The sequence below is a fragment of the Mobula hypostoma genome, chromosome 28 (assembly GCF_963921235.1).
Source record: "Mobula hypostoma chromosome 28, sMobHyp1.1, whole genome shotgun sequence".
NCBI lineage: Eukaryota > Metazoa > Chordata > Chondrichthyes > Myliobatiformes > Myliobatidae > Mobula > Mobula hypostoma.
The window spans coordinates 21,429,452-21,457,424 of record NC_086124.1 but is presented as its reverse complement, the minus strand read 5'-3'; the positions used below and the strand labels follow the sequence as shown (position 1 = coordinate 21,457,424).

The 27,973-nt window shown below is 52.2% G+C and overlaps 1 protein-coding gene across 2 annotated transcripts; it reads right to left on the bottom strand.

Annotated features, from left to right (window-relative positions):
* Positions 1-1,401: 1,401 nt before the first annotated feature.
* Positions 1,402-27,890, bottom strand: idh3g (isocitrate dehydrogenase (NAD(+)) 3 non-catalytic subunit gamma). Of its 2 annotated transcripts, XM_063035089.1 has the most exons (14): positions 27,790-27,890; positions 25,438-25,485; positions 24,269-24,283; positions 22,329-22,426; positions 13,699-13,814; positions 11,695-11,755; positions 10,958-11,090; positions 9,487-9,620; positions 8,441-8,543; positions 7,195-7,341; positions 5,965-6,059; positions 5,523-5,583; positions 3,416-3,532; positions 1,403-1,999 (listed from the first exon to the last, which is right to left on the bottom strand). In XM_063035089.1, exons 1-13 carry the CDS (start codon positions 27,865-27,867, stop codon positions 3,431-3,433), a joined length of 1,191 nt encoding a protein of 396 aa, XP_062891159.1. In that variant the 5' UTR covers positions 27,868-27,890; the 3' UTR covers positions 1,403-1,999; positions 3,416-3,430. The 2 variants fall into 2 exon arrangements, with proteins under 2 accessions (XP_062891160.1, XP_062891159.1); XM_063035090.1 differs by lacking the exon at positions 24,269-24,283 and having other exon boundaries at positions 1,402-1,999.
* Between the last annotated feature and the right edge of the window lie 83 nt (positions 27,891-27,973).

Here is a 27,973-nt window from a genome sequence, read left to right as displayed (position 1 = left end):
CCAGGGATTTGTTATTCTTCTTTTTGGCACGTGTGTGCGATGATATCTTTTACAGGCGTGGAGTGAGAAAGGGACTGTGTGGCCACTCCTCACACAGACATCTCGCAGTATTTTTCCCTTTATTTTACGAGGTCGAGTTGCGATGTCAACACTCAACCCGGCACGGATGGAAAGTGCACTCGGGAGCGGACCTGACTGGACTCGAACCCGGGAACCTCCGTTCCGGGGTCCGGTGCTGATGTCACTGCGCCACCAGCCGGCCCGGGGGATCTGTTATTCAATATATTGTATAAACCCCCTAAACTCCAGCCTGTAACCCACTCCCCGAATGGAAGAATGAGGAGAGATTGAGGATAAATATCTGCAAGTCCCACTCTAGGTGAGGCCTGACCTTTATTCCACAAGAAGCTGCAGGAACATCAATTACAGAGCACTGATGACAATTCTTCACACACGGGGTGTGGACCGCGAGCTGAGGGTGGGAGAGAATCATCTGAGGCAGGGAGGTAGGGGACACAGGGTCTTGGGGGGGGAGAAAGGAGGGTAGAAGGGGGAGGGGGGAGGAGGGAGGGAGAGATAGAGATGGGGAGAGAGAGAGAGAGGAGAGGGGAGGGAAGAGAGGGGGAGAGGGAGGGGAGGGGGAGGGGGAGAGAGAGAGGGGAGGGGGAGAGAGGGGGGAGGGGGAGAGGGAGAGAGAGAGGAGAGGGGAGAGAGGGGGGAGGGGAGAGAGAGAGAGGGGGGAGAGAGGGGGGAGAGAGAGGGGGAGGGGAGAGAGAGGGGACGGGGAGAGAGAGGGGAGGGGGGAGAGAGAGGGGAGGGGAGAGAGAGAGGGGAGGGGAGAGAGAGAGGGGAGGGGAGAGAGAGAGGGGGAGGGGAGAGAGAGAGAGGGGAGGGGGAGAGAGAGAGAGGGGAGGGAGAGAGAGAGAGGGGAGGGGGAGAGAGAGAGAGGGGAGGGGGAGAGAGAGAGGGGGGGGGGAGAGAGAGGGGAGGGGGAGAGAGAGAGAGGGGAGGGGGAGAGAGAGAGGGGGGGGGAGAGAGAGAGAGGGGAGGGGGAGAGAGAGAGAGAGGGGAGGGGGAGAGAGAGAGCGAGGGGAGGGGAGAGAGAGAGGGGGAGGGGGAGAGAGAGAGAGGGGAGGGGGAGAGAGAGAGAGGGGAGGGGGAGAGAGAGAGAGGGGAGGGGAGAGAGAGAGAGGGGAGGGGGAGAGAGAGAGGGGAGGGGGAGAGAGAGAGGGGGAGGGGAGAGAGAGAGGGGGAGGGGAGAGAGAGGGGGGAGGGGAGAGAGCGAGGGGAGGGGAGAGAGAGAGGGGAGGGGGAGAGAGAGAGGGGGAGGGGAGAGAGAGAGGGGGAGGGGAGAGAGAGAGGGGGGAGGGGAGAGAGAGGGGGGGAGGGGGAGAGAGAGAGGGGGGGAGGGAGAGAGAGAGAGAGGGGAGGGGGAGAGAGAGAGAGGGGAGGGGAGAGAGAGAGAGGGGGGAGGGGGAGAGAGAGAGAGGGGAGGGGGAGAGAGAGAGAGAGGGGAGGGGGAGAGAGAGGGGGGGAGGGGAGAGAGCGAGGGGAGGGGAGAGAGAGAGAGGGGAGAGAGAGAGAGAGAGAGGGGAGGGGGAGAGAGAGAGAGAGAGGGGAGGGGGAGAGAGAGAGAGGGGAGGGGGAGAGAGCTCGGTGGAGATGGGCCTCAAGGAGTGCTGTATTGAGAGGGTGGTCTGAGGTATGAGGAAGAGGATGAGATGGGATAGGGAACGCCAGTGTTGCCCCGGGACGTGATGAATACTGCCGGGATGGGACCACTGTGCTAGGGAGAGGGTGCAGGTCCAAACCCCGAGCCAAAGGTCACTGCACTGTGTTGTTAGTAACCATCCCCACCCCATTTCCCCCTTCCCTCACCACCATCTGGACCTGAACCTCCCCCACAGCCCTGCTACCCAGCAACACCGGTATGACTTTAGCTGAGGTCCGGAGGGAAGTGGTTGTTGTGTCGCGGTGAGGATCAGCGGACATTCAGCGTCTGTGGGGAGAGAAAGGAGGTCAGGAGCAGTCAGGCTGTCTTGTTCCCTCCTGTTCCCTCCCCACCGCATGGTCTCCCCAACCCTCCTGAACCCAAGGGAGGGGACAAGAGACACAGATCTCGTTACCAAGGATTGGACTCCTGGCAAGTGTCTCCTCGCTGCCCTTCCCTTCACATCACCGCATCCCTCCTACAGTATGGTGCTCCCTCCTCACCACCCTATTCCCTCTTTGGCGCTCCTCCCAAAGCATGGCACTCCCTCCTCTGGGTCACTGCCACGAGGCGGTAAACCCTCAACACTCCTCTAACAGCACAGCACTCCCTCTTCACTATCCCTCTCGCAGGACACCGCATCTTCCTCTCTGCCCACCGCCCCCCCACAGCGCAGCGTTTTTACTTCAAAGCCCCTCCCACAGCAGTGTTCACTGCTCACGGCCCCTCGCGGTCCGTCTCAGAGGACGAGGTGGTGAATGACCCCAGAACTGGTGGAGTGGTGGACAGTAAACGTTAGCGAGATCAGCTGGGGTGGTGGGCTGAGGAATGGCAGATGCCATTTAACTCGGACAAGCGAGAGATCTTGTATTTTGGGAAGTTAAACCGGGACAGGACTCGCGCTGTGAATGGCAGGGCCCTGGGGAGTGTTGTAGAACAGAGAGACCCAGGGGTACGGGTGCATGGTTTCCTGAAAGTAGTGACACTGAGTACAGGAGTTGGGACGTCCCGTACACCTATACAAGACATCAGTGAGGCCGCACTATGAGTATTGTGTGCAGTTCCGGTCGCCCAGCTATAGGAAGGATGCCATTAAGCTGGAGGGGGGCAGGAAAGATTCACCAGGATGTTCCCGGGACTGGAGGGATTGAGTTATAAGGAGAGACTGGACAGGCTGGGACTGTTTTCCCTGGAGTGAAGGAGACTGAGGGGTGACCTTATAGAGGTTTATAAAACCACGAGGGGCGTAGATAAGATGATGGTCACAGTCTTTTTCTCAGGGGAGGGGAGTCTAAAACTGGAGTTTAAGGTGAGAGGGGAGAGATTTAAAAGGGATCCGAAGAGCAAACTTTTCACCCAGAGGGTGGTCCTATATGGAAGAAGCTGCCACAGGAAGTGGTTGAGGCAGGAACATGAACGCTTAAAAGGACAGGGATACAGATAGGAAAGGATTAGAGCAGGGGTTCCCAGCCTGGGGTTCGTGGGCCCCTTGGTTAATGATAGGCATCTATGGCATAAAAATGGTTGGGGACCTCTGGTTCAGAGGGATATGGGCCAAATGCAGAGTGTTATTCTTGCTCAGAAGGGCATCCTAGTCACCAGGGACATGGGGGCCAAAGGGCCTATTTCTGTGCTTTGTCACTCCAGGACTCTCAGTTCAGATTCTGCAGTGGCTCAAATGGCCTGGTGTTTGCCCCCACTTACCCATGGATGACCCCGTTATGTGAGTGTAGGTTTGCCACTTTCATTCTCGATGATCTGGCAGATGGCTTTCACTACTTGCACTGTGGTCCCCACCCCACCGATATCCGGAGTGTGGAGCTGCAACACGGAGCCCAGAGACAGTACAGGTTACAACAGGAATGACACTCCCTCCACACCGTCCCATCACACACTCCCGGGGTCAGACACAGAGTGAAACTCCCTCCACACCGTCTCATCACACACTCCCGGGGTCAGACACAGAGTGAAACTCCCTCCACACCGTCCCATCACACACTCCCGGGGTCAGACACAGAGTGAAACTCCCTCCACACCGTCCCATCACACACTCCCGGGGTCAGACACTGAGTGAAGCTCCCTCCACACCGTCTCATCACACACTCCCGGGGTCAGACACAGAGTGAAACTCCCTCCACACCGTCTCATCACACACTCCCGGGGTCAGACACAGAGTGAAACTCCCTCCACACCGTCTCATCACACACTCCCAGGGTCAGACACTGAGTGAAGCTCCCTCCACACCGTCTCATCACACACTCCCGGGGTCAGACACAGAGTGAAACTCCCTCCACACCGTCTCATCACACACTCCTGGGGTCAGACACTGAGTGAAGCTCCCTCCACACCGTCTCATCACACACTCCCGGGGTCAGACACAGAGTGAAACTCCCTCCACACCGTCTCATCACACACACCCGGGGTCAGACACAGACTGAAACTCCCTCCACACCGTCTCATCACACACTCCCGGGGTCAGACACAGAGTCAAGCTCCCTCCACACCGTCCCATCATACACACCCAGTGTTAGACACTGAGTGAAGCTCCCTCCACACCGTCCCATTACACTCTCCGAGTGTCAGACACAAATTGAATCTCCCTCCACACCGTCTCATCACACACTCCCGGGGTCAGACACAGACTGAAACTCCCTCCACACTGTCTCATCACACACTTCCCGGGGTCAGACACAGAGTGAAGCTCCCTCCACACCGTCTCATCACACACTCCCGGGGTCAGACACAGAGTGAAACTCCCTCTACACCGTCCCATCACACACTCCCGGGGTCAGACACAGAGTGAAACTCCCTCCACACCGTCCCATCACACACTCCCGGGTCAGACAGAGAGTGAAGCTCCCTCCACACCATCCCATCACACACTCCCGGGGTCAGACACAGAGTGAAGCTCCCTCCACACCGTCCCATCACACACTCCCAGGGTCAGACACAGAGTGAAGCTCCCTCCACACCGTCCCATCACACACTCCCAGGGTCAAACACAGAGTGAAACTCCCTCCACACTGTCCCATCACACACTCCCAGGGTCAAACACAGAGTGAAGCTCCCTCCACGCTGTCCCATCACACACTCCCAGGGTCAGACACAGAGTGAAACTCCCTCCACACCGTCCCATCACACACTCCCAGGGTCAAACACAGAGTGAAGCTCCCTCCACACTGTCCCATCACACACTCCCAGGGTCAAACACAGAGTGAAGCTCCCTCCACGCCGTCCCATCACACACTCCCGGGGTCAGTCGCAGAGTGAAACTCCCTCCACACCGTCCCATCACACACTCCCAGGGTCAAACACAGAGTGAAGCTCCCTCCACGCCGTCCCATCACACACTCCCAGGGTCAGACACAGAGTGAAACTCCCTCCACACCGTCCCATCACTCACTCCCAGGGTCAAACACAGAGTGAAGCTCCCTCCACACCGTCCCATCACACACTCCCAGGGTCAGACACAGAGTGAAACTCCCTCCACACCGTCCCATCACACACTCCCGGGGTCAGACACAGAGTGAAGCTCCCTCCACACCGTCCCATCACACACTCCTGGGGTCAGACACAGAGTGAAGCTCCCTCCACACCATCAGGGTAGGCAAGGGGCTATGTGCAGAGTTGGACAGTGCATAGATTTGGATAGTAGTTGTGAATGGGGAGCAAAGGGGTTGTGGGTGAAATTGTGGCCCTGGATGGATTCAAGAGGGGCAGACACACACACAGGCACAGCTGACACAGCAGCGAACGCCTGCCGTTAATCCGCGGGAGCGATTCAGGTAACGGGAACAGACGTGTCACTCACCCGATGCTCATTCATGGTTACCATGACTGCGTCCCGGATCAAACTGGCAAAACTGTGGAGTCTAGGGGGAGAGTGACAGAAACAGAGAGTTGTGTTACAAGGATAAAACTCAATGAAGAGAGGGCAGATATAGAGGAGGGAATACTCAAATCCTGTAACCCAATCCCAGGGATCTGTTATTCTATACATGAACCACCTCACTGAACCCCTAGACTAGATCCCAGCCTGTAACCCATTCCCAGGGATTTGTTATTCTATATATAACCCTCCTGAACCTTGGATCAGATTCCAGCCTGTAACCAACTTCCAGGATCTGTTATTCTATATATAAACCCCCAAATTCTCAGATAAGATCCCAGCCTGTAACCCATTCCTGACAATGTTATTCTATGTATAAACCCCTCGCACGCCTGCCAGTAATGCCCCACCATGAAGGTCGTACCCAAGGTGGTCGAGCATGAGGCAGCTGGCCAGTAGCATGGCGGTCGGATTCGCGATGTTCTTGTTGGCGATACTCTTGCCTGTGTTCCTGGTGCCCTGTGGATGGACAGCAGTGGGTCAGAGGTGACAGAGACAAGATCCGTGGATGTTAGCAGCGTGGGGAATGTGCGAACCTTCTCTAGATCACAAGCTGACTGGAATAATCTGAAATGCTGCTGGAACGGCTAACACTACATTTAGTGAGGCCTTCAGCCGGGACTCTTCACATCTGTTAAGTGCAATTACGCAGATAGCACGGCAGCACCTCTACTTCCTTAGAAGACTGCAGAGATTTGGCATGACAGCTAAAACTTTACCGATGTGTGGTGGAGAGTATACTGACTGGCTGCATCACAGCCTGGTATGGAAACACCAATGCCTTTGAACAGAAAATCCAACATAAAGTAGTGGATATGGCCCAGTCCAACAGAGGTAAAGCCCTGAGCAAATCTACATGAAATGCTGATGCAGGAAAGCAGCATCCATCATCAAAGACCCCAACCACCCAGGTCATGCTCTCTTCTCGCTGCTGCCATCAGGAAGGAGGTACAGGAGCCTCAGGACTTGCACCACCAGGTTCAGGAACAGTTATTACCATCGGGCTCTTGAACCAAAGGGGCCAACTTCACTCATCTTCACCTGCCCCATCACTGAAATGTTCCCACAACCTAAGGACTCACTTTCAAGCACTCTTCATCTCGTGTTCTCAATATTTGTTGTCTACTTATTTATTATTATTAATTTTTTTTTTGTATTTACAGTTTGTTGTCTTCTGCACTCCGGAATGCCCTAGCTGGGCCGTCTTTCATTGATTCTGTTGTGGTTATTATTCTATAGAACTATTGAGTATGCCCACAAGAAAATGAATCTCAGGGTTGTATATGGTGACGTGTATGTTCTTTGACAATAAAATTTCCTTTGAACTTTGCTGTGGTGCAGATGTGGGGGAAGTAGATGCCGACACTCTCTCTATGGAAACTGGCTGCAGGGAGATTTCCTGGGGGATGCAAAGTGTGGTGCTCCCTCCTCACCACCAGCCCCTTCCACAGACTGGTGGTCTCTCTGCAGTGCGGTGTTCCCTCCTCACTGTACCATCCTCCTGACCAACTCTCTCGCAGTACGGTGCTCCCTCACCCACCCCTCCATCGGCCCCGATGAGAACCACCTCTACTGCCGCACTCCCTCCGCTCACCGTTTCGAAGACGGCATAGTCCTTGCCGTAGTTGGCGCCAGGGGCAAGACCCGGACCCCCGACCAGCCCTGCACAGACGTTGCTCACCACGTTGCCGTACAGGTTGGGCATCACCATCACATCGAACTGCTGCGGCCTCGCCACCAGCTGCAGGCAGACAACAGGGCCAGGGTCAGTATGTCTGCTCATGTCTGAGCCCTCCTCCCTTCTCCTCACCTCCCTTCCACCAGCTGTGGACAACAGGGCCAGGGTCAGTATGTCTGCTCATGTCTGAACCCTCCTCCCCTCTCCTCACCTCCCTTCCACCAGCTGTGGACAACAGGGCCAGGGTCAGTATGTCCGCTCATGTCTGAGCCCTCCTCCCCTCTCCTCATATCCCTTCTACCAGCTGTGGGCAGACAACAGGGCCATGGGTCGGTATGCCCACTCATATCTGACCCCTCCCCTCTTCCCCTTTCCTCCTGTCTACACCAACACTCTCTGCTCCCCTTCCTCTACACCCCTGTAGCCGATCACTCCGAAACACAGCGAGGCCCCAGTAGCAGTCAGCACTCACCTCTGCTCACCCACTGTCAGGCTGAATGATCAGGAATATGTAGCGGCTGGAGAGGGCGTCAAGAGACGGGCAGGAGGTGTAGAGGCTGGAGGGGTCACGGAGAAGGGAAGGGAGGGGGTCAGAGAAGGGGAGGGTAGGGATGTAGGGGACACAGGAAGATCACAGAGACGGGGGGGATGTAGAGGAGGAAGGCGGTCACAGGGACGGAGAAGGATGGGTAGGGACGTAGGGGAAGGGGGGTGTGATGGAGATGGGGAGGGAGGGGGTTATGAAGGTGAGGAGGGCTATAGAAGAGGGTTAACGTCACAGAGACAGGGACAGAGGGGGTCTAGGAGAGGGTGAGGGGTGTAGGGGATAGAGGAGTGTCACAGAGACAAGGAGAGGTGTAGGAGAGGAAGACGGTGACAGAGATAGGGAAGAACGTAGGGGTGGGAGTGTGTCATAGAAGTGAGGAGGGAAGAGGCCACAGAGGCAGGGAGGGCAGGGGTCATCTGAAGCCTGTGTGATGGGAGGAGGGAGACCTCTCCTTAGCCCCCTTGCCCACCCCTCCTGACATGCCACCTTTGGCCGCCCCATTTGTCCTCCCTACGCCAGACTGTGCTCATCCAGGTGGGAATGTCCTAGATCTGGCAAGGGCCCTGGAGGACTGGGACCTTCCCATCACTGCACACGTCCCTGAAGCATGGGTACCTGCATGGTAGTGTTGTCCACGATCATACTGTCGAACTTGATATCCGGGTAACCAGCTGCCACCTCCTTACAGCACTGAAGGAAGAGTCCGTCCCCCAACTTCCTGAAGTCAGAAAGGTGGGTGGAGTGAGGGTGAAACCATCTACACCGTTTCCCTGCTCACCTGTTCTCCAATATCCCTCTCCCTCCTCCGTCTCTGAGACACCCTACACCCCTCCCCGTCTCTGTGACCCCCCTCCCTCCCCTACACCCCTCCCTGTCTCTGTGACCCCTCCCTCCCCTACACCCCTCCCCATCTGTGACCCTCTCCCTCCCATACACCCCTCCACGTCTCTGTGACCCCCTCCCTCCCCTACACCCCTCCCCGTCTCTGTGACCCCCCTCCCTCCCTTACACCCCTCCCTGTCTCTGTGACCCCCCTCCCTCCCCTACACCCCTCCCCATCTGTGACCCCCTCCCTCCCCTACACCCCTCCCCATCTGTGACCCCCTCCCTCCCCTACACCCCTCCCCGTCTCTGTGACCCCCTCCCTCCCCTACACCCCTCCCCATCTGTGACCCCCTCCCTCCCCTACACCCCTCCCCGTCTCTGTGACCCCCTCCCTCCCCTACCCCCCTCCCCCTCTGTGACCCCCTCCCTCCCCTACACCCCTCCCCGTCTCTGTGACCCCTCCCCATCTGTGACCCCCTCCCTCCCCTACACCCCTCCCCGTCTGTGACCCCCTCCCTCCCCTACACCCCTCCCCGTCTGTGACCCCTCCCTCCCCTACACCCCTCCCCATCTGTGACCCCCTCCCTCCCCTACACCCCTCCCCATCTGTGACCCCCTCCCTCCCCATCTGTGACCCTCTCCCTCCCATACACCCCTCCACGTCTCTGTGATAGGCTCCCTCCCCATCTCCTTGTCCCCCGCCCTCTCCTACACCCCTGTCTCTATGACCCCCTCCCTCCCCATCTCTGTGACCCCTCCCCCCCCATATACCCCTCCCCGTCTCTGTGACTCCCTCATCTGCCTGCTTCCCTGTCTTTGTGACTGGGGATACTCACATGATGTTGGCCTTGTGTATGGCGGTGACCCTCTGCCGTCCCCTGGCGCGGGCCAGCTGGAAAGCGTACTCCGCGATCCGCAGCGAGTTATACTTGGTGATGATCTTCAGGCTCTCCACCACGCCTGTCACGCTCTGTCGGGGAGCACGGTGATTGACCAGAGTATAGAATGATCTCAGAAACCACTGCACCCTGCTCTCAGCTTGTCCCCTACATTAGGCAAACACCCTCCCAGCCGAGGAGCGGATCCCAGCTGCAGTGTCTTCTTCCCGGTGCCAGGGACTTGCTCCGGCATTCTGGATCCTCCCACCCTCCCCTCTGGCAGAGCGGAGCCCCAGAGCCCCGGTGGGCGTCCAGCCACTTTGCCGGGTTAGTCGGGAGCCGTTGCGGTGACTGATGGAGGGAGCTGGTGACTGATGGGCAGGATCATGCAGCCTCTGGTGCTGGTGTGTGCACATGCCACAACAACAGGGCACAGATTCACACACACGGCCATTTAGAAACACAGGCCGACACAGACACACCACATGTATGTGACCAGTGAGTTGCTGGCCTCTACTCTCACCATTGCAGGAGCAACCTCTCTCTCACTTCGCTGGGGGCGGGGGGGGGAGGGGTGAGGGGGCAGGGGGGAGAGAGCGGGGAGAGAGACTGTCTGAGATACTGAAGTGCTGGGTTATGGACTGTCTCAATGGACTCTTCGGGACCTTTGCTGTTGCATACCTGGTGGGGTGGGTGGGGCGAGGGTGTCATGCATTCCCTTGTTGCCAGTGCATTGCTTCTGCTGGCGTGGGTGGGGAGGTTCAAAGCTTTTTGCTGTCGCTTGTGTGAAGGGAGGGGAGAGGGGAAGGTTTCGGCACCTCGATGTTTCGATCGTTCTATGGGGGTTTCTGTTTCGTGGATGTCTGCGAAGAGGAAGAGTTTCAGGCTGTGTACTGTGAACACACACTCTCACAAGTAAATGCATGTCCACGTACACATTCAAATGCATGCCCACACATACATACACAAATACACACACACACACAAAATACGTTTTCCACACCCTCCCTCCCACACAAAAGTGTTGAGAGGAACCCAGTCGGGTCCTGCCTCTTCAGAGCACACACACTGACACCAGCTCACCCGTGCAAGGGTGACAGTTTCCTGCGACTGTGAGTGGCGTGCGCATTCCATCATTGTCAGTGCAATGACACGCTTGGGGTAAGGGTTATGGTGGACAGCACCCATCCGACGTCTCTCCCCACAACCGTGCGGGACGTTTGGTGAGTCAGCAAGCATTCCCGACCTGCTGGTACACTGACGTGCTTGGGGGAGGGGGAGACGGTGGAGAGAGCCCACCTCGTGCTACCTCCCCATGACCATGAGGGGCATTCGGTGAGTTGGGGGCGTATTCCTTCTTTGTCAGCGCACTGAGACTCTTAGTGGTCGGGGCAGTGGGGTTGAGGGGTGGAGGGAACACCCAACCCACCTCGTGTTCCAGGTTGCTGTACTCTCCCTCTGTGTTCTCTCGGATGATGAGGATGTCGATGCCCTGGTGCCTGGTCAGCACGCCGGGCAGGCTGCGGCAGTGTATGACGTTGGCGTAAAGGTCCAGGCTTGTCCTAACATCAGCCGTGTGTGTGGAGTGGGGGGGAGGGGCAAGACAGGTAAGCGACAGAGGTTAGAGACGACAGCTTGGCATAAAGATAAACCCAGTAACAGCAACAAACGCTATCACCCGTTACAGATTACTGGCATTATATCCCAGCCTTTAACCCATTCCCAGGGATCTGCTATACTATATATAAATCTGCCAAACCCCTGGATTGGATACCGGTCTGTGATGTAAACCCACTGAACTTCTGGATTATATCCTAGCCTGGAAGTCACTCCAGGGATCTGCTATTCTATATATTAACCCACTAAACCCCTGGATTAGATTCCAGTCCATAACCCACTCCCATGCATCTGTCACTCTATATATAAACCCCCTGAACCGCTCCCCCTCCTCCCACCTTCCTATTCTGGCTTCTGCCCTGTTCCTTTCCTGTCTTGGTGAAGGGTCTCAGCCCAAAACATACACCGTTTATTCCCCTCCATAGATGCTGCCTGAATTACTGCTGAGTTCCTCCAGTGTTTGTGTGTGTGTGTGTGTGTGTGTGTGTGTGTGTTATATAAACCCTGCCCCCTCTCCTCGTGTATGTGTGTGAGGTAAAACCCACTTACCTCAGCAGATTGTTGCTGGACTTGTGTGATGGGGGCATGTTATGATTGGTCTCAATGTTGCCTGCAACGGACAGTAGAATTATGAAGCATATTTGTATGAACAAGCTCCCTGTGACTAATGCTGAAACATGGGCTAATTGCTAATTGCAAATCTCCCAGACTAAAATCATTTAATGACAGAACTGGAATGAATGTGAAGGGTCCCACTGGGAGTGAATGGGAAGGGGTGGGGTCCCACATGGGACTATGGACGGTGGGAGTGATTGGAAAGGGGTGGGGTCCCATTGGGACTGCGGATGGTGAGAGTGAATGGAAAGGGATGGGTCCCATCGGCAGTGCAGACGGTGGGATGTATGGGAAGGGGTGCCTCCCATTGGGGCTGTGCACAGTGGAAGTGATATGGAAGGGGTGGGGTCCCATTGGGGTTATGGACGGTGGGAGGTATGGGAAAGGGAGGATCTCACTGGGGTTGTGGAGAATGGGATGTATGGGAAAGGGAGGGGTCCCACTGGGGTTGCGGACGGTGGGATGTATGGGAAAAGGAGGGGTCCCATTGGAGTTATGGACAGTTGGATGTATGGGAAAAGGAGGGGTCCCATTGGAGTTATGGACAGTGGGATGTATGGGAAAAGGAGGGGTCCCATTGGAGTTATGGACAGTGGGATGTATGGGAAAGGGAGGGGTCCCATTGGGGTTGGACAGTGGGAGGTATGGGAAAGGGAGGGGTCCCATTGGGGTTGGACAGTGGGAGGTATGGGAAAGGGAGGGGTCCCATTGGGGTTGGACAGTGGGAGGTATGGGAAAGGGAGGGGTCCCATTGGGGTTATGGACAGTGGGATGTATGGAAAAGGGAGGGGTCCCATTGGGGTTGGACAGTGGGAGGTATGGGAAAGGGAGGGGTCCCATTGGGGTTATGGACAGTGGGATGTATGGGAAAGGGAGGGGTCCCATTGGGGTTGGACAGTGGGAGGTATGGGAAAGGGAGGGGTCCCATTGGGGTTATGGACAGCGGGATGTATGGGAAAGGGAGGGGTCCCATTGGGGTTGGACGGTGGGAGGTATGGGAAAGGGAGGGGTCCCACTGGGGTTGGACGGTGGGAGGTATGGGAAAGGGAGGGGTCCCATTGGGGTTGGACGGTGGGAGGTATGGGAAAGGGAGGGGTCCCATTGGGGTTGGACGGTGGGAGGTATGGGAAAGGGAGGGGTCCCATTGGGGTTGGACGGTGGGAGGTATGGGAAAGGGAGGGGTCCCATTGGGGTTGGACGGTGGGAGGTATGGGAAAGGGAGGGGTCCCATTGGGGTTGGACGGTGGGAGGTATGGGAAAGGGAGGGGTCCCATTGGGGTTGGACGGTGGGAGGTATGGGAAAGGGAGGGGTCCCATTGGGGTTGGACGGTGGGAGGTATGGGAAAGGGAGGGGTCCCATTGGGGTTGGACGGTGGGAGGTATGGGAAAGGGAGGGGTCCCATTGGGGTTATGGACAGTGGGATGTATGGAAAAGGGAGGGGTCCCATTGGGGTTGGACAGTGGGAGGTATGGGAAAGGGAGGGGTCCCATTGGGGTTATGGACAGTGGGATGTATGGGAAAGGGAGGGGTCCCATTGGGGTTGGACGGTGGGAGGTATGGGAAAGGGAGGGGTCCCATTGGGGTTATGGACAGCGGGATGTATGGGAAAGGGAGGGGTCCCATTGGGGTTGGACGGTGGGAGGTATGGGAAAGGGAGGGGTCCCACTGGGGTTGGACGGTGGGAGGTATGGGAAAGGGAGGGGTCCCATTGGGGTTGGACGGTGGGAGGTATGGGAAAGGGAGGGGTCCCATTGGGGTTGGACGGTGGGAGGTATGGGAAAGGGAGGGGTCCCATTGGGGTTGGACGGTGGGAGGTATGGGAAAGGGAGGGGTCCCATTGGGGTTGGACGGTGGGAGGTATGGGAAAGGGAGGGGTCCCATTGGGCATTCCTGACAAATGCCACAGAGCTGCTGGTAAAACCCGCAGGTTCTCTCACCTTTCAGCGCCACGCGGTTCCTCCGGATTGCTGTCAGCGCGCCTTCGAGGCTGGCCCTGCTGTCCGGCGAAGGATGGACATCCACCACCTCGAAATCAACTGGGACACAGGCACACCTGGGTCAGGGCAGCAGAAGGTCAAAAGGTGACAGCCAGTTATCCGCTCCCACTCCGTTCTCCATAATGAGTTTGGCTCCACATTCCCTGTTACCTTCCTTCCCTTTATATGTATTCTGATTCACCAACCCAGCAAATGGGTCTCTTGGGGCAGAATCCCAGATTTCTCCTCCCTTGGATGAACTGTCACAGTAGCATTACGTTTAGCACGAAGCTATTACAGCTCGGAACATTATAGAGTTCGGACTTCAATCCCAGAGTCCTCTGTAAGGGGCTCTCACATGTGGAATGTGTGTGTTTTCTCCAAGTCCTCCGACTTTTGCGCGTAAGTGCAATTAAATGCAAGAAAGCACAGCAGTGCCTCTACCTCCTTACCAGTTTGCATGACATCTACAACGTTGACAAACTTCTATAATGGTGTAGTGGAGAGTATATTGACTGGCTGCATCACAACATGGTATGCAAACACCAATGCCCTTGAACGGAAAATCCTACAAAAGTGGTGGATACCACTCATTCCATCACGGGTAAAGCCTTCAGCAGCAGTGAGTACATGTACAGGAAACGCTGTCACAGGAAAGCAGCATCCATAATCAGGGACCACCCACCACCCAGGACAGGCTCTCTTCTCACTGCTGAAATCAGGAAGAAGGTACAGAAGCCTCAGGACTCACATCACCAGGTTCAGGAACAGTTACTACCCCTCAACTATCATGCTCTTGAACAAAAGAGAATAACTTCACTTGCCACCGTCATTGAAATGGACTTAATCTTCAATTTGTGCTAGCCATTCATTGATTCAATTTAAAATTGTACATCATTATCATTTGACAAAGGAGAGACTTTCTAAAATCTTTCCTAATGTTGATAGTCATTGTGATAGATGTAAAACTGAGATAGCTATACTAACACATATGTTTTGGTCTTGTTCTATATTGGAACAGTTCTGGAAGTCGGTTTTCTCAACAATTTCTAAAGCACTTAAAATTAATTTCCAACCTAATAAATTAACTGTGCTCTTTGGAATAGTTCCTCAAAATATTCATGGTATTTCTGTGTCTGACCAACATGTTATTGCATTTGTTACATTGATAGCTAGGAAGGCCATTTTGTTGAAGTGGAAGGATACATCAGCTCCCCCTTTGTCACAATGGTTCTCTCAACTGATGCTATGTCTTAGTTTGGAGAAAATTAGAAGTCGAACCTTTGAACCTTTATTTGATTTTGAGAAAAGATGGGGCTCATTTGCTCGTTATTATCATTTGAGTTAATTGATATAATTTTTCCACGATCTAATTGTAAATTTTTTATAGTATATTTTCTTTTCTTGCTAGCGGTTTGATGTTTATTTTTAGAAGCTTTTTGTATGACGCATGACTCCGGGGTTGTACACCTAATGGGTTCTTTTTTTCCCTCACTTTTCCGCTTAGTAGGTTTTTTTTGTTATCACAAAATTTTTTTTCAATCTTTAAGATAATGTTTTTTTTTGAGGCATTGTAAATGTTGTTACTTCGATGTACTTATGTTATTTTTCCTGCATATAACAATAAAAAGATTTGAAAAGAAAGAAATGGACTTACTTTCAAGGACTCTTCATCTCATCTTCTCGATATTTATTGCTTATGTATTTATATTATTGTTTCTTCTTTTTGTATTTGCAGATTGCTGTTTTCTGTATTCTAGTTGAACGGTCTTTCAATAATTCTGTTATAGTCACTATTCTATAGATTTGTTGAGTGTACTCGCAAGGGAATGAATCTCAGGATTGTATATGGTGACATATTTGTAGTTTGGTAATAAAACTTACTTTAGTTCTGACTTTCCTTCCACATTCTAGGTTAATTGGTCATTGTAAATTGTCTCGTAACTAGGTTAGGGTTAAATCGGAGTTATCGGGTGTTGATGGGCGGAGCAGCTCAGAGGGCTGGAAGGGCCTCCTCTGCACTGTATCTCTAAATAAAAAGAAAATAAACCCTTCTGCGGGCTGGGGGCAAGGTCTCGGAACAAAGCGGTCACAGAACGTAGGACAGTACTCAGCCTAGAAGCAGGCCCTTCGTCCCATAAGTACCTCATCCAGAGTCACCAATCTTTTGGAATGGTTCGGAATGTCTCAAAAAGGCGGTGTCCATCACCCAGGTCATGCTTTGTTCTCATTGCTACCATCAGGATGACGGTACAGAAGCCTGGCGGCACACACTCAGAGATTCAAGTGTAGATTCTTCCCCTCTGCCATCCGATTGCTGAATGAATACTGAACCCATGAACACTAACCTCACTACCTCTTTATTTTTATTTTTGCATTACTGATTTAACTATTTAATATACTGTAATTAAAGTTTTTATCATGATGTATTACATTGTACTTCTGTCACAATGACAGCATATTTCACGACATATACTGGTGATATTAAACCTGATTCTAAGTGCCAAACACAGTGCTGAATCGCTTCTACCTGCACACGGCTCATATCCCTCCACTCCCTACACATTCATGTGTCTGTTTCAGAGCCTCTTAAACACCTCTATCTCGACCATATTGTGTGCTGTCTTCCCCAGAGCTATTTGACAGGGACATGGAGAGGGCAAGTGTGAGGCATTGCGTCTCAAATACGAGAACACACTGTGCGTAGCGTGACTGAGGAGCTCTGATGTACAAAGGGAGCCTGGGAGTGGGGGGTCCAAGTCCACAGCTCCCTGAAAGTAGGCACACGATGGGTAGGTGTACAACATACCTGCCTTCACCTGTTGGGGAGTGGAGTGTAAGTCACACCGCAGCTGTATAAAACTGGGCGCCGCGGTAGCGTAGTGATTCGTGCGGCGCTATTACAGCCCGCGACGTTAGGACGATTGGAGTTCAATTCCCAGGCCGTTCTGTAAAGAGTCTCTGTACGTCCTCCCTGGGTGCTCTGGTTTCCCCCCACTGTCCAAGGGCATACTGGGTGGGTTAACTGGTCAGAGTAAATTGCCTCGTGATTTAGGCTGGGGTTAATCGGTATTGTGGGGCTGCTGTGGCAGTGTAGCTGGAAGGGATTGCAGGGCCTCCTCTGCACTAGATGGCTAAATAATTCAACTTTGGTCAGGTCACAATTGGAGCATTGTGTGAAGTTCTGGTCGGCCTATTACAGGAAGTTGTGGAGGCTTTGGAGAGGGTGGGGAAGTTCACCAGGATGCTGCCTGGATTAGAGGGCGTGTTGTTGTTCGATAGAGATGTTTAAGATTAAGGGACAGAGAATGGAGGGATATGGAAATCGTGTAGACGGAAGAGACTTTAAGCCTCCCCCGCTCCAGGGAGAACAGACCCAGCCTCTCGTCTCTCCTTATAACCAAAACGCTCCATCCCGGGAAACATCTCAGGGAATCCGCCCCCTTCCAGTGCATTCACCTCCTCCCTGTAGTGTGGTGGTGGGAATGGTGCACAAACGTCTTGGTTAGGGCACAGATTGTGTGAAGTTCTGGTCGCCCCATTACAGGAAGGATGTGAAGGCTTTGGAGAGGGTGCAGGAGAGGTTCACCTGGATCAGAAGGTGTGCGCCACATGCAGAGGTTGGACAAAGTTGGGTCGTTTCCCTGGAGTGGTGGAGGCTGAGGAGAGACCTGATAGAGATGCAGCGAAAGGACAGAATCTTTTTCCCGGGGTAGAAATATTAAATACTAGAGGACATGCTTTAATGCATGAAGGGTTAAGATTAAAGGAGGTTTGCAAGGATGTAATGTTGAAGCTTTATAAGGCATTGATCAGACCACACTTAAAAGTATCATGAGCAGTTTTGCACCCCTTGTCATAGAAAGGATATGCTGGCATTGGAGAGGGTCCATGAGAATGATCCCAGGAATGAAAGGGTTAACACATCAAGAGCATTTGATGGCTCTTGGGCCTGTACTTGCTGGAGTTTTGAAAAATGAGTGGGAGATCTCATTGAAACCTATCGAATATTGAAAGGTCGAGATAGAGTGATGGTGAAAAGGATGTTTCCTGTAGTGGGTGAGTCTAGGACCAGAGGGCACAGCCTCAGAAAAGAAGGATGTCCATTTCGAAGAGAGGTGAGGAAAAATTTCTTCAGCCAGAGCAGAGGGTGGTGAATCTGTGGAATTCATTGCCACAGACAGCTGTGCAGGCCAAGTCACTGGGTATATCTAAGACCATAAGATATCAGAGCAGAATTAGGCCATTTGGGTCTTAGGAGAGCTCTCATCATGGCTGATCCATTCCCTTCTCAGTCCTAGAATCCTGCCTTCTTCCCATAACCCTAACAAATCAAGAATCTATCAACCTCTGCCTTAAATATACCCATTAACTTGGCCTCCACAACTGCCTATGGCAACGAATTACACAGATTCACCACTCACTGGCTTAAGAAATTCTTCATCTCCTTTCTAAATGGACACCCCTCTATTCTGAGGCTGTGCCCTTTAGTCCTAGACGCCCCCACCATAGGAAACATCCTCTCCTCATTCAACATTAGACAGGTTTCAATGAGATCCCCCCTCATTCTTATGAGAATCAGTGAGTACAGGCTCAAAGCCATCAAACGCCCCTCATATGGTAACCCTTTCATTTAAGGCAGAGGTGATAGGTTCTTAATTAATCAGGGTGTTAAAGGTTACGGGGAGAAGGCAGGAGAATGGGATTGAGAGGGATAATAAATCAGCCATGATGGAATGGCAGACCAGACTCTAATGGCCTAATTCTACTCCTAGGTCAGCATGGTTTCCTTCGGAGAAAATCTTGCCTGACAAACCTGTTGGAATTCTTTGAGGAGATAACAAGCAGGATAGACAAAGAAGAATCGGTGGATCTTGTGTACTTGGGTTTTCAGAAGGTCTCTGACAAGGTGCCTCACATGAAGCTGCTTAGCAAGATAAGAGCCCATGGTATTACAGGAAAATTACTAGCAAATATGTACAGAGGAGTGGCTGATTGGCAAAGAGTGGGAATAAAGGGAGCCTTTTCTAATTGATTGCCATTGATTGGTGAAGTTCCACAGAGGTCAGAATTGGGACCATTTCTTTTTATGTTATATGTCAATGTCAATGATTTGGACGAGGGAAGTGATGTCAATGTGGCCAAGTTTGCAGATGATATGAAGATAGATAGAGGCGCAGGTAGTGTTGAGGAAGCAGGGAGTTCGCAGAAGGAATTAAGACAGATTAGAAGAACGGGCAAAGAAGTGGCAAATGGAATACAGTGTCCGGAAGTGTATAGTCATGCACTTTGGCAGAAGGAATAAAAGCATAGACTACTTTCTAAAAGGGGAGAAAATTTAAAAATCCTGGGTGCAAAGGGACTTGTTCTCTTGCAGGATTCCCTGAAGGTTAATTTGCAGATCGAGTCAGTGGGGAGGAAGGCAAATGCAATGTTGGCATTCATTTCAAGAGAACTAGAATATAAAAGCAAAGATGTAATGCTGAGGCTTTATAAGGCACCAGTGAGGCCTCACTTGGAGCATTATGAGCACTTTTGGGCCCCTTATTGGAGAGGGTTTAGAGGAGGCTCTGGGCCTGTAATTGCTGGAGTTCAGAAGGATCTCATTGAAACCTGTTGAATGTTGAAGAGCCTACATAGAATGGATGTGGAGAAGATGTTTCCTATAGTGGGGGAGTCTAGGACCAGAGGGTATGGCCTTAGAATACAGACATGTCCATTTAGAACAGAGTTGAGGAGGAATTTCTCTAGCCAAAGGTTGATGAATCTGTGGAATTCGTTGCCACAGGCAGCTGTGGTAGCCAAGTCATCTGGTAGATTTAAGGCGGAGCTTGATTAGTCAGGGCGTGAAAGGTTATGAAGAGAAGACAGGAGAATGGGGTTGAGAGGGAAATCAATTAGCCATGATGAAACGGCGGAGCAGACTCGACAGGCCAAATGGCCTAATTCTGCTCTTACTGCTTATTTAATTCTCACTTCATCCCCACCTCCCCCACACCCCCACCTGGTCCCAACTATCACCTGCTCGCTTGTCCACCTTCCCCTTCCCCCAAACAGTTCAGGATTCTTCCCCCCCCCAATGTTTTCCCAATAGCTTCTTCACAACCCCCCCACCACCACATGCCACCAGATTTCTGGCCAACGAACCCATGAGAACTGCCTCACTATTTGCTCTCTCTTCGTACCGCTTAAGTTGTTTATGTATGGTAGATTCAGGTTAATTGGACCATTGGTTAATTCGGGCAGCCGTTTATTTGGGACAACTCTTAAAGAACAACAACTTATCGAGGAAATAGCCAGGGTTCCCTTCATCTATTTTGGATGCTATGCTGCTCAATCGAGGCAGGAGACTGTTAGCGCCAGTCACGTGCATGTCGTGTGATGCTACACAGTACTTTAGAGCGAACGGTTTTTAAATTGTGTCGCTTGCATGTCTGTAGAAACTGATAGTTGGCAAGAAATAAACAGTAAGACAATTCCGAACTGTTTTGCTCATTGCTGGTTCAAATGTTCAGGCTTGCAAACGTCAGAAAAGGCCGGGAGTGAAAATGAAACAATTTCACAACTTCAGCAAGTTAGGAGCTACAAAGAATTTGAAGGTATCAGCAATCATCTTGAATGTTACAATAAAATGAAGATTGAGAGGATGCAATCATTGAAAGCATTGTATGAAACCAGTCCATTATCTGCACTAAATGTCTGCTCTAATTACAGTCAACTGAATAAATTCACTGGATGAATTCCTCTGTTGATAACTACTAAGAACTAATACGCAGTTTAGTAGTCTCTCTCTCTGGCTACCCATCCCATAGGATGATGATGGTTCCTTTCAGAAAGGAACAGCGTGCGCGTGAGTGGATTTTAGGTCAGTAGAGGGTTGCACAGGTCCAGACCCACCCTCTCGACGTCCCCTCCCGGATCCAGCAGCATGGTGGGGTCCAAGGCGGCTGGGGGAAGTTCTGTTGCAGTGAATGGCCAGACAAAGCTTCGATGCAAGGGATACCCTTTCCGCGCTTCACGGCACGTGTCTGCTAGATGGCCGTTGACCCTACGAGAGGGTTCGTCCGCCCTTTGACAGGTCTTGTTTTTCGTCCTGCAGGGTGTCTAGCCACCCTCCTCACCAGGCAAGCCTGGTAGGGGAGCCGGTTTAGTCGCTGACCATCCGACCATGCGACAAGTAGTACTGGGTTACATGGTACCAGTAGGACTCAGACAAGTGACCTGACCAGTTTAGTAGTATTGGTAGTGTTCAAACTTGTTCTGTATTTGATTTAAAAAACACATTACTTAGTTAAACATAGTTTGCCTTTTTAAAACTATTTCCATAAAACTTCAGTAAATTGGGGCAGCTGCTTAATTGGACCAAAATGTACTGGTCCCAATGTGTCCCAGTTAACCGAAATCCACCGTAGATATATTTCTCACTGTAATTTATAGTATTTTCTATGTACTACACTGTAATGCTGCAGCAAACCAACAACATTACCTATGTCAGTGAGTTTTAGTTAATTTATCTAGAGGTGCAAAAGGGAACAGCCCCTTTCGGTACCACCCAGCAACCCACCTATTTACCCCGAGCCTAATCACAGGACAATTTACAATGAGTAATTAATCTACCAACTGGTACGTCTTTGGACTGTGGGAGGAAACGGGAGCACCTAGAAGAAACCCACGTGGTCACGGGGAGAAAGTACAACCTCCTGACAGACTGCGCTGGGTACTGAACTCTGACGAGAGATTCCCAGCATTTGCAGAAGCTCTTGTCTATTGTTTTATCTCAACAGCACTGCAGTAATGAATTTATCCGGATGAACAGTATGCAAGGCAAGCATTTCGGAGAGAAAAACAGTTAATGTTGAACACGCTTTGCAAGAACCCAGGATTTTTATCTAATTAGAGCCAGATATCCTCCGATCTTCTTGCATTAAATACCACAGAGCCGTTTGCTTTCTAATCGCTCACATTATCAGCCTGTTAACTTCTAATCCTTTGCTGAGAAGCACATCCAGCTCCCTCAGAACACCAACTCCTAGTCACAGGCTCAGACATCATGGAAGCAGGCCCTTTGGCCCAACTGCTCCATGCTAGCCCCATCCGCCGAGTTCGAAGTTCAAAGTAATTTTATTATCAAAGTACGCCCATGTCACCATATGCTACGCTGAGATTCATTGTCTCGTGGCAATTCACAGTAGAACAAAGCAATACAATAGATACTATGAAAAAATAAACACAAAGGACTAACAAACAACCAAAGTGCAAAAGAAGACAAACTGCAAATACAAAAAAAGGTAAATAAATAATATTAAGAACAGGAGTTGTCGAGGCCTTGACAGAGACTCCTTAGGTTGAGGAATCAATTAAGTGCTGAGGTGAATGAAGTTATCTATTCTGAAGGTTGGAGGGTAATAACTGTTCCTGAATCTGCTGGGTTGGGACCTAAGGTTTCTGTAACTCTCTCACGAAGGCAGCAAGAAGAGAGCATGACCTAGATGTGACCATTCAGCCCATCATGTCTGTATCTGAACTCCACCTTTATGTACGTGTATGGAGCCCGAGCCTCTACCCACGGTTCCAGAGTCGCGAGTGCTCACCTGAACACGTCCCTGACGTGTGCCATCAGCTCTGGGCCAATTCCATCGCCCGGGATCATCGCCACTGTGTGACGGCCCCCATACTTGGCTGGCGGCGGCTGTGGAGAGAAGTGAGAGCGTGGTCAGGGGGTTAAGGGACACAGGGAGGAAGCCCTGGTGCAAGGAAACATGCTGGTATCTGGGTAAGAGACATTTTGAACATACTTCCTTCCCTCCTGCCTTCACATTCCAAAACCTGAACGGGAGAGACAGTTCTCTCTTCGTGCCTCTCTTGATGGTTGTCTGTACACCACCGGTGTCTCTCAGTCACTTCCAATGATGGATATTTGTACATGACTGGTGTCTCTCAGTCTGTCTATTATCTCAGGGGAGATCTGTACACTGACCGGTGTCTCTCAGTCCCTCTCTCTCAGGGGAGATCTGTACACTGATCGGTGTCTCTCAGGGAAGATCTGTACACTGACTAATGTCTCACAGTCCCTCTCTCTCAGGGGAGATCTGTACACTGACCGGTGTCTCTCAGTCCCTCTCTCTCTGGGGGAGATTTGTACACTGACCGGTGTCTCTCAGTCCCTCTCTCAGGAGGAGATCTGTACACTGACCGGTGTCTCTCAGTCCCTCTCTCTCAGGGGGAGATCTGTACACTGACCGGTGTCTCTCAGTCCCTCTCTCTCAGGGGGAGATCTGTACACTGACCGGTGTCTCTCAGTCCCTCTCTCTCAGGGGGAGATCTGTACACTGACCGGTGTCTCTCAGTCCCTCTCTCTCAGGGGGAGATCTGTACACTGACCGGTGTCTCTGAGGGGAGATCTGTACACTGACCGGTGTCTCTCAGTCCCTCTCTCTCAGGGGGAGGTCTGTACACTGATCGGTGTCTCTCAGGGAAGATCTGTACACTGACTAATGTCTCACAGTCCCTCTCTCTCAGGGAGATCTGTACACTGACTGGTGTCTCTCAGTCCCTCTCTCTCTGGGGGAGATTTGTACACTGACCGGTGTCTCTCAGTCCCTCTCTCAGGAGGAGATCTGTACACTGACCGGTGTCTCTCAGTCCCTCTCTCTCAGGGGGAGATCTGTACACTGACCGGTGTCTCTCAGTCCCTCTCTCTCAGGGGGAGATCTGTACACTGACCGGTGTCTCTCAGTCCCTCTCTCTCAGGGGGAGATCTGTACACTGACCGGTGTCTCTCAGTCCCTCTCTCTCAGGGGGAGATCTGTACACTGACCGGTGTCTCTCAGTCCCTCTCTCTCAGGGGGAGATCTGTACACTGACCGGTGTCTCTGAGGGGAGATCTGTACACTGACCGGTGTCTCTCAGTCCCTCTCTCTCAGGGGGAGGTCTGAACACTGATCGGTGTCTCTCAGGGAAGATCTGTACACTGACTAATGTCTCACAGTCCCTCTCTCTCAGGGAGATCTGTACACTGACTGGTGTCTCTCAGTCCCTCTCTCTCTGGGGGAGATTTGTACACTGACCGGTGTCTCTCAGTCCCTCTCTCAGGAGGAGATCTGTACACTGACCGGTGTCTCTCAGTCCCTCTCTCTCAGGGGGAGATCTGTACACTGATCGGTGTCTCTCAGTCCCTCTCTCTCAGGGGGAGATCTGTACACTGACTGGTGTCTCTCAGTCCCTCTCTCTCAGAGGGAGATCTGTACACTGACCGGTGTCTCTCAGTCCCTCTCTCTCAGGGGGAGATCTGTACACTGACCGGTGTCTCTCAGTCCCTCTCTCTCAGGGGGAGATCTGTACACTGACCGGTGTCTCTGAGGGGAGATCTGTACACTGACCGGTGTCTCTCAGTCCCTCTCCCTTAGGGAGATACCACCTACATATCGTCCCATATTGGAGTCTCTCACATGCTCTCCACCAGTTGCAAGAGTACAAGCCAGAGTGAGGTCACCATGGCCACATTGTAGGTGTGTTTAAAAGAGATACTTACTATTGAGTGATCAGTCTGGCGTGTAGGTGGAAAGAAAAGGAAAAGAAAGTTAATCAAATGCACAAGCTGTCGGCAAAATCCCAATCCCAGGATACTGCAGCTCTACCAGCCAGGGATGAACGGTGCCTCGTGGTCCGAGGGTTAGCTGTGGTCTGTGCGGATGGATGTTAGGGGCCATGAAGAGCAAATGGCCTGTATCAGAATACAGGCCAGCACATTCACTGTTGAATGGGAAGGGGTGGGACCCCTTTGGGAGTATGGACAATGGGAATGAATGGGAAGGGGCGGGGTCCCTTTGGGAGTATGGACAATGGGAATGAATGGGAAGGGGTGGGATCCCTTTGGGAGTATGGACAGTGGGAATAAATGGGAAAGGATGGGGTCCCTTTGGGAGTATGGACAGTGGGAGTGAATGGGAAGACGTGGAGTCCCGTTGGGAGTACGGACAGTCTGAGTGAATGGGAAAGGATGAAGTTCCGTTGAGAGTGTGAACGGTGGGAGTGAATGGAGTCCGATTGGGAGTGTGGACAGTGAAAGTGAATGGGGAGGGGTGAGAGAGAGGGGTGTAGGTACTGGAGAGGATTATAGAGATGGAGGGTTGTGTTGGGGCTGAAGTGGTTTACAGAAAGAGAGGGACATAGAGGCCAGAGGGGTTTGCAGAGACAGAAAGGGATACAGGAACTGGAAGGGGTGACAGACGGTAGTGTGCTACAGGGTTGGGCAGAATAAGGTACAGATACAGGGAGGGGTGTAGGGGCCAGAGGGGTGACAGATACAGCGAAGGATTAGGGTGGGGAGGAATATGAGGTTTCGGGATGTGGGGAAGTGCAGGCTGTGAAGAGCTAGCAGGCAGGCGCAGTCTGCAGCAGGCAGTAGGGTGGGGAGGAATATGAGGTTTCGGGATGTGGGGAAGTGCAGGCTGTGAAGAGCTAGCAGGCAGACTCAGTCCATGTTGTGGGAGCTTCTCTCCAGACCCGACTCAGCAAGTGTGCCCACCACCAAGCCCCACCTATAACAAGAGTCCGCACACCGGCTGTTAGCAGGTTTAGCGTGAGCATGTTAGAAGCAGAATGACTGTGGAGATTTTGCTTCCGTCACTGGACAGTGATGTGCAAAGCGGCTTGTGTGTGAGGTTGGGGTGGGCCTGTGGCATGGGCAAGCAAACTTACAACGAAAGCCGAGAGCCTTCGGTGACCGCACGCAGTCGCACCAAGAACCTGGAGCACAAAACAAGGAACAATTAGCAGCAGGTAACTCACGCCCCATTTTTGCTTTACACCCTTCAGAGGTGTGGAGAGGTTCCCGTCACAATTCACTCACCGCGGAAACTTAACTTGACGATGCAGCTGTGTAAAACCCTGGTTAGACCACACGTGGAACACTGTGTTCAGTTCTGGTCCCCTCATTATAGGAGGGATGTGAATGCTTCAGAGAGGGTGCAGAGGAGATTTACCAGGATGCTGCCTGGATTAGAGAGTGTGTCTTATGAGGAAAGATTGAGCTAGATGGGGCTTTTCTCGTTGGAGCGAAGGAGGATGAGAGGTGAATAAGTTGATAACAGGCATAGTTAGAGTGGACAGCCTGAAACTTTTTGCTTGGGCGACAACTGCTGAAATAAGAAGACATACTTTTAAGGCGAGTGGAGGGAAGTACGGTGGGGAGGGGGGATGTTATAGGTAGGACTTTTACGCAGAGAGTGGTGGGTGCCTGGAATACATTGCCAGGGCTAGTGGTGGAGGCAGATACATTAGGGGCATTTAAGAAATTCTTAGATGGGCACATGGATAAAAGAAACAAAAGGAGAGTACAGATTCAGATGTATTTACCACATGCACATCGAAACCTTGGGTGGCGGGCAGGAGATACATCTCTCCCAAAGGAGGTATAAGTCGCTCCTTCCCTCCGCTACCTGCAGGTCACCCTTGGGCGAGGTGTGGCACCTGCTTAGCCCCTCGATCAGGGTCACATGAGGTCATGGGAGCAGGTGGTGGACGGTCGTACGAGCAGCTGGCACATTTCACAAGTCCTGGTTATGTGACCACTGACGCCTGGCAGACAATCTCTGAAGAGTATTGATAATGGCTGACGGTCACCCGTCTTGTAAAGACACTGCCCAGAAGGTGACAATGGCAAACCGCTTCAGCAGGAAAATTTGCCAAGAACAATCATGGTCATGGAAAGACCGTGATCGCCCACGTCATAAGACACAGCGCATGATGATGATGTCATACGACACGGCGCATGATGATGATGACGATGACAGTAAAATATGCAGCATGCATACCTCTTACTGTTATTTACAGTTTTTATTGGGGCGGTGCGGTAGAGTAGCGGTCAGCAGAATGCTTTACAGTACAGGCAACACGGGTTGATTCCCCACCTGCTGCTGTAAGGAGTTTGTACGTTCTCCCCGTGACCGTGTGGGTTTCCTCCAGGTCCTCCCACAGTCCAAAGGTGTACTGGCTGGTAGGTTAATTGGCTATTATAAATTGTCCTGTGATTACACTCGGGTTAAGTCAGGGGATTGCTGGGCGCCGCTGCTCCAAGGGCCGTAAGGGACTGTTCCACACTGAATAAACAAACACTCAGAGACCTCCAACCTCTGCACACACCATGCTGCAGCCATGACCTCCTGCCACAGGGTGGAGCTCCGAAATCTGGAACTGCAAGAAAGAGGCCACTCAGCCCAGTGGACTGGTGCTCATCCTTTGAACGAGTTCACTGGTTCTCCACTCAATTCCTGCCTGCCCCCAACCTGACACCCTGCAGACTTTATCAGTATTGAATCTGCTTTTCCCTGTTGCCGCCTTGCACTGGAATTGGTTTATTATAGTCACAGGTACCGAGATACAGTGAAAATCGTGTCTTGCACACTGTTCATACATATCAGATCATTACACAGAGCACTGAGGTAGAACAAGGTAAAACAATAACAGAACGCAGAATAGAGTGTCGCAGCTACAGAGAGAGTGCAGTGCAGGTAGACAGCAAGGTGCAAGATCATAACAGAGAACCAATCCATCTCTGCTTTAAATACACCCAATGACTTCACCTCCACCTCGCACAGCCGCAACAATTTCCACAGGTTCACTGCCCTTTGGCTGAAGCTGTGTCCTTGTACTTATACCAGTGTACATATGTCCCCAACAATACACTTAAACTTCAATGGTGTGGTGGTGATACACCCAGTTACAATGGTCTCCACAGTATATCTGTATAAGTTTGCGAGTGCCTTTGGTGACATAACAAATGCCTTCAAGCTCCTAATGAAATGTATGCACGACAAGTATTTTCACTGCAGCTCGGTTCATGTGATTAAAGGTACATGTTGCAAAGGGAAGCCTCCGCCCCTTTTAGAGAGTAGCCATCGCTCAGGAGCATGCGCAGTGCGGCTGAGCGGGAGGGACCGGCGACTCTCCCCCCCATCCTCCTCACACACAATGTCCACACTCCCCTCATTCCCCTACCCCACCCGACCTCCTCTGCCCGTGCCTTCTCCTCTCCTTTCCTACTCCTTTCACCTGGGTCGGCTTCCCGAAGGGGCTGCGAGCCGCTGTGCCGAACCAGCGCCGCAGCAGAGGAGCCACCGCCGTTGCCATCACTGTGGTCCTGCGGGCCCCAATCACATGGGCCACCAGGAACGCAACGCGCATGTGCCGCTTTGCGGCCCTCTGGGAGATGTAGTTCCGACTGTGATCTGACTCT

Coding starts and splice junctions, on each gene's coding strand:
- idh3g (XM_063035089.1), bottom strand. CDS start 27,867: ATGGCAACGGCGGTGGCTCCTCTGCTGCGGCGCTGGTTCGGCACAGCG. Junction 9,621..10,957: donor ACAGCAACCTGGAACACGAG/GTGGGTTGGGTG, acceptor GCTCCCCGACAG/AGCGTGACAGGCGTGGTGGA. Junction 8,544..9,486: donor ATACACAAGGCCAACATCAT/GTGAGTATCCCC, acceptor TTCTGACTTCAG/GAAGTTGGGGGACGGACTCT.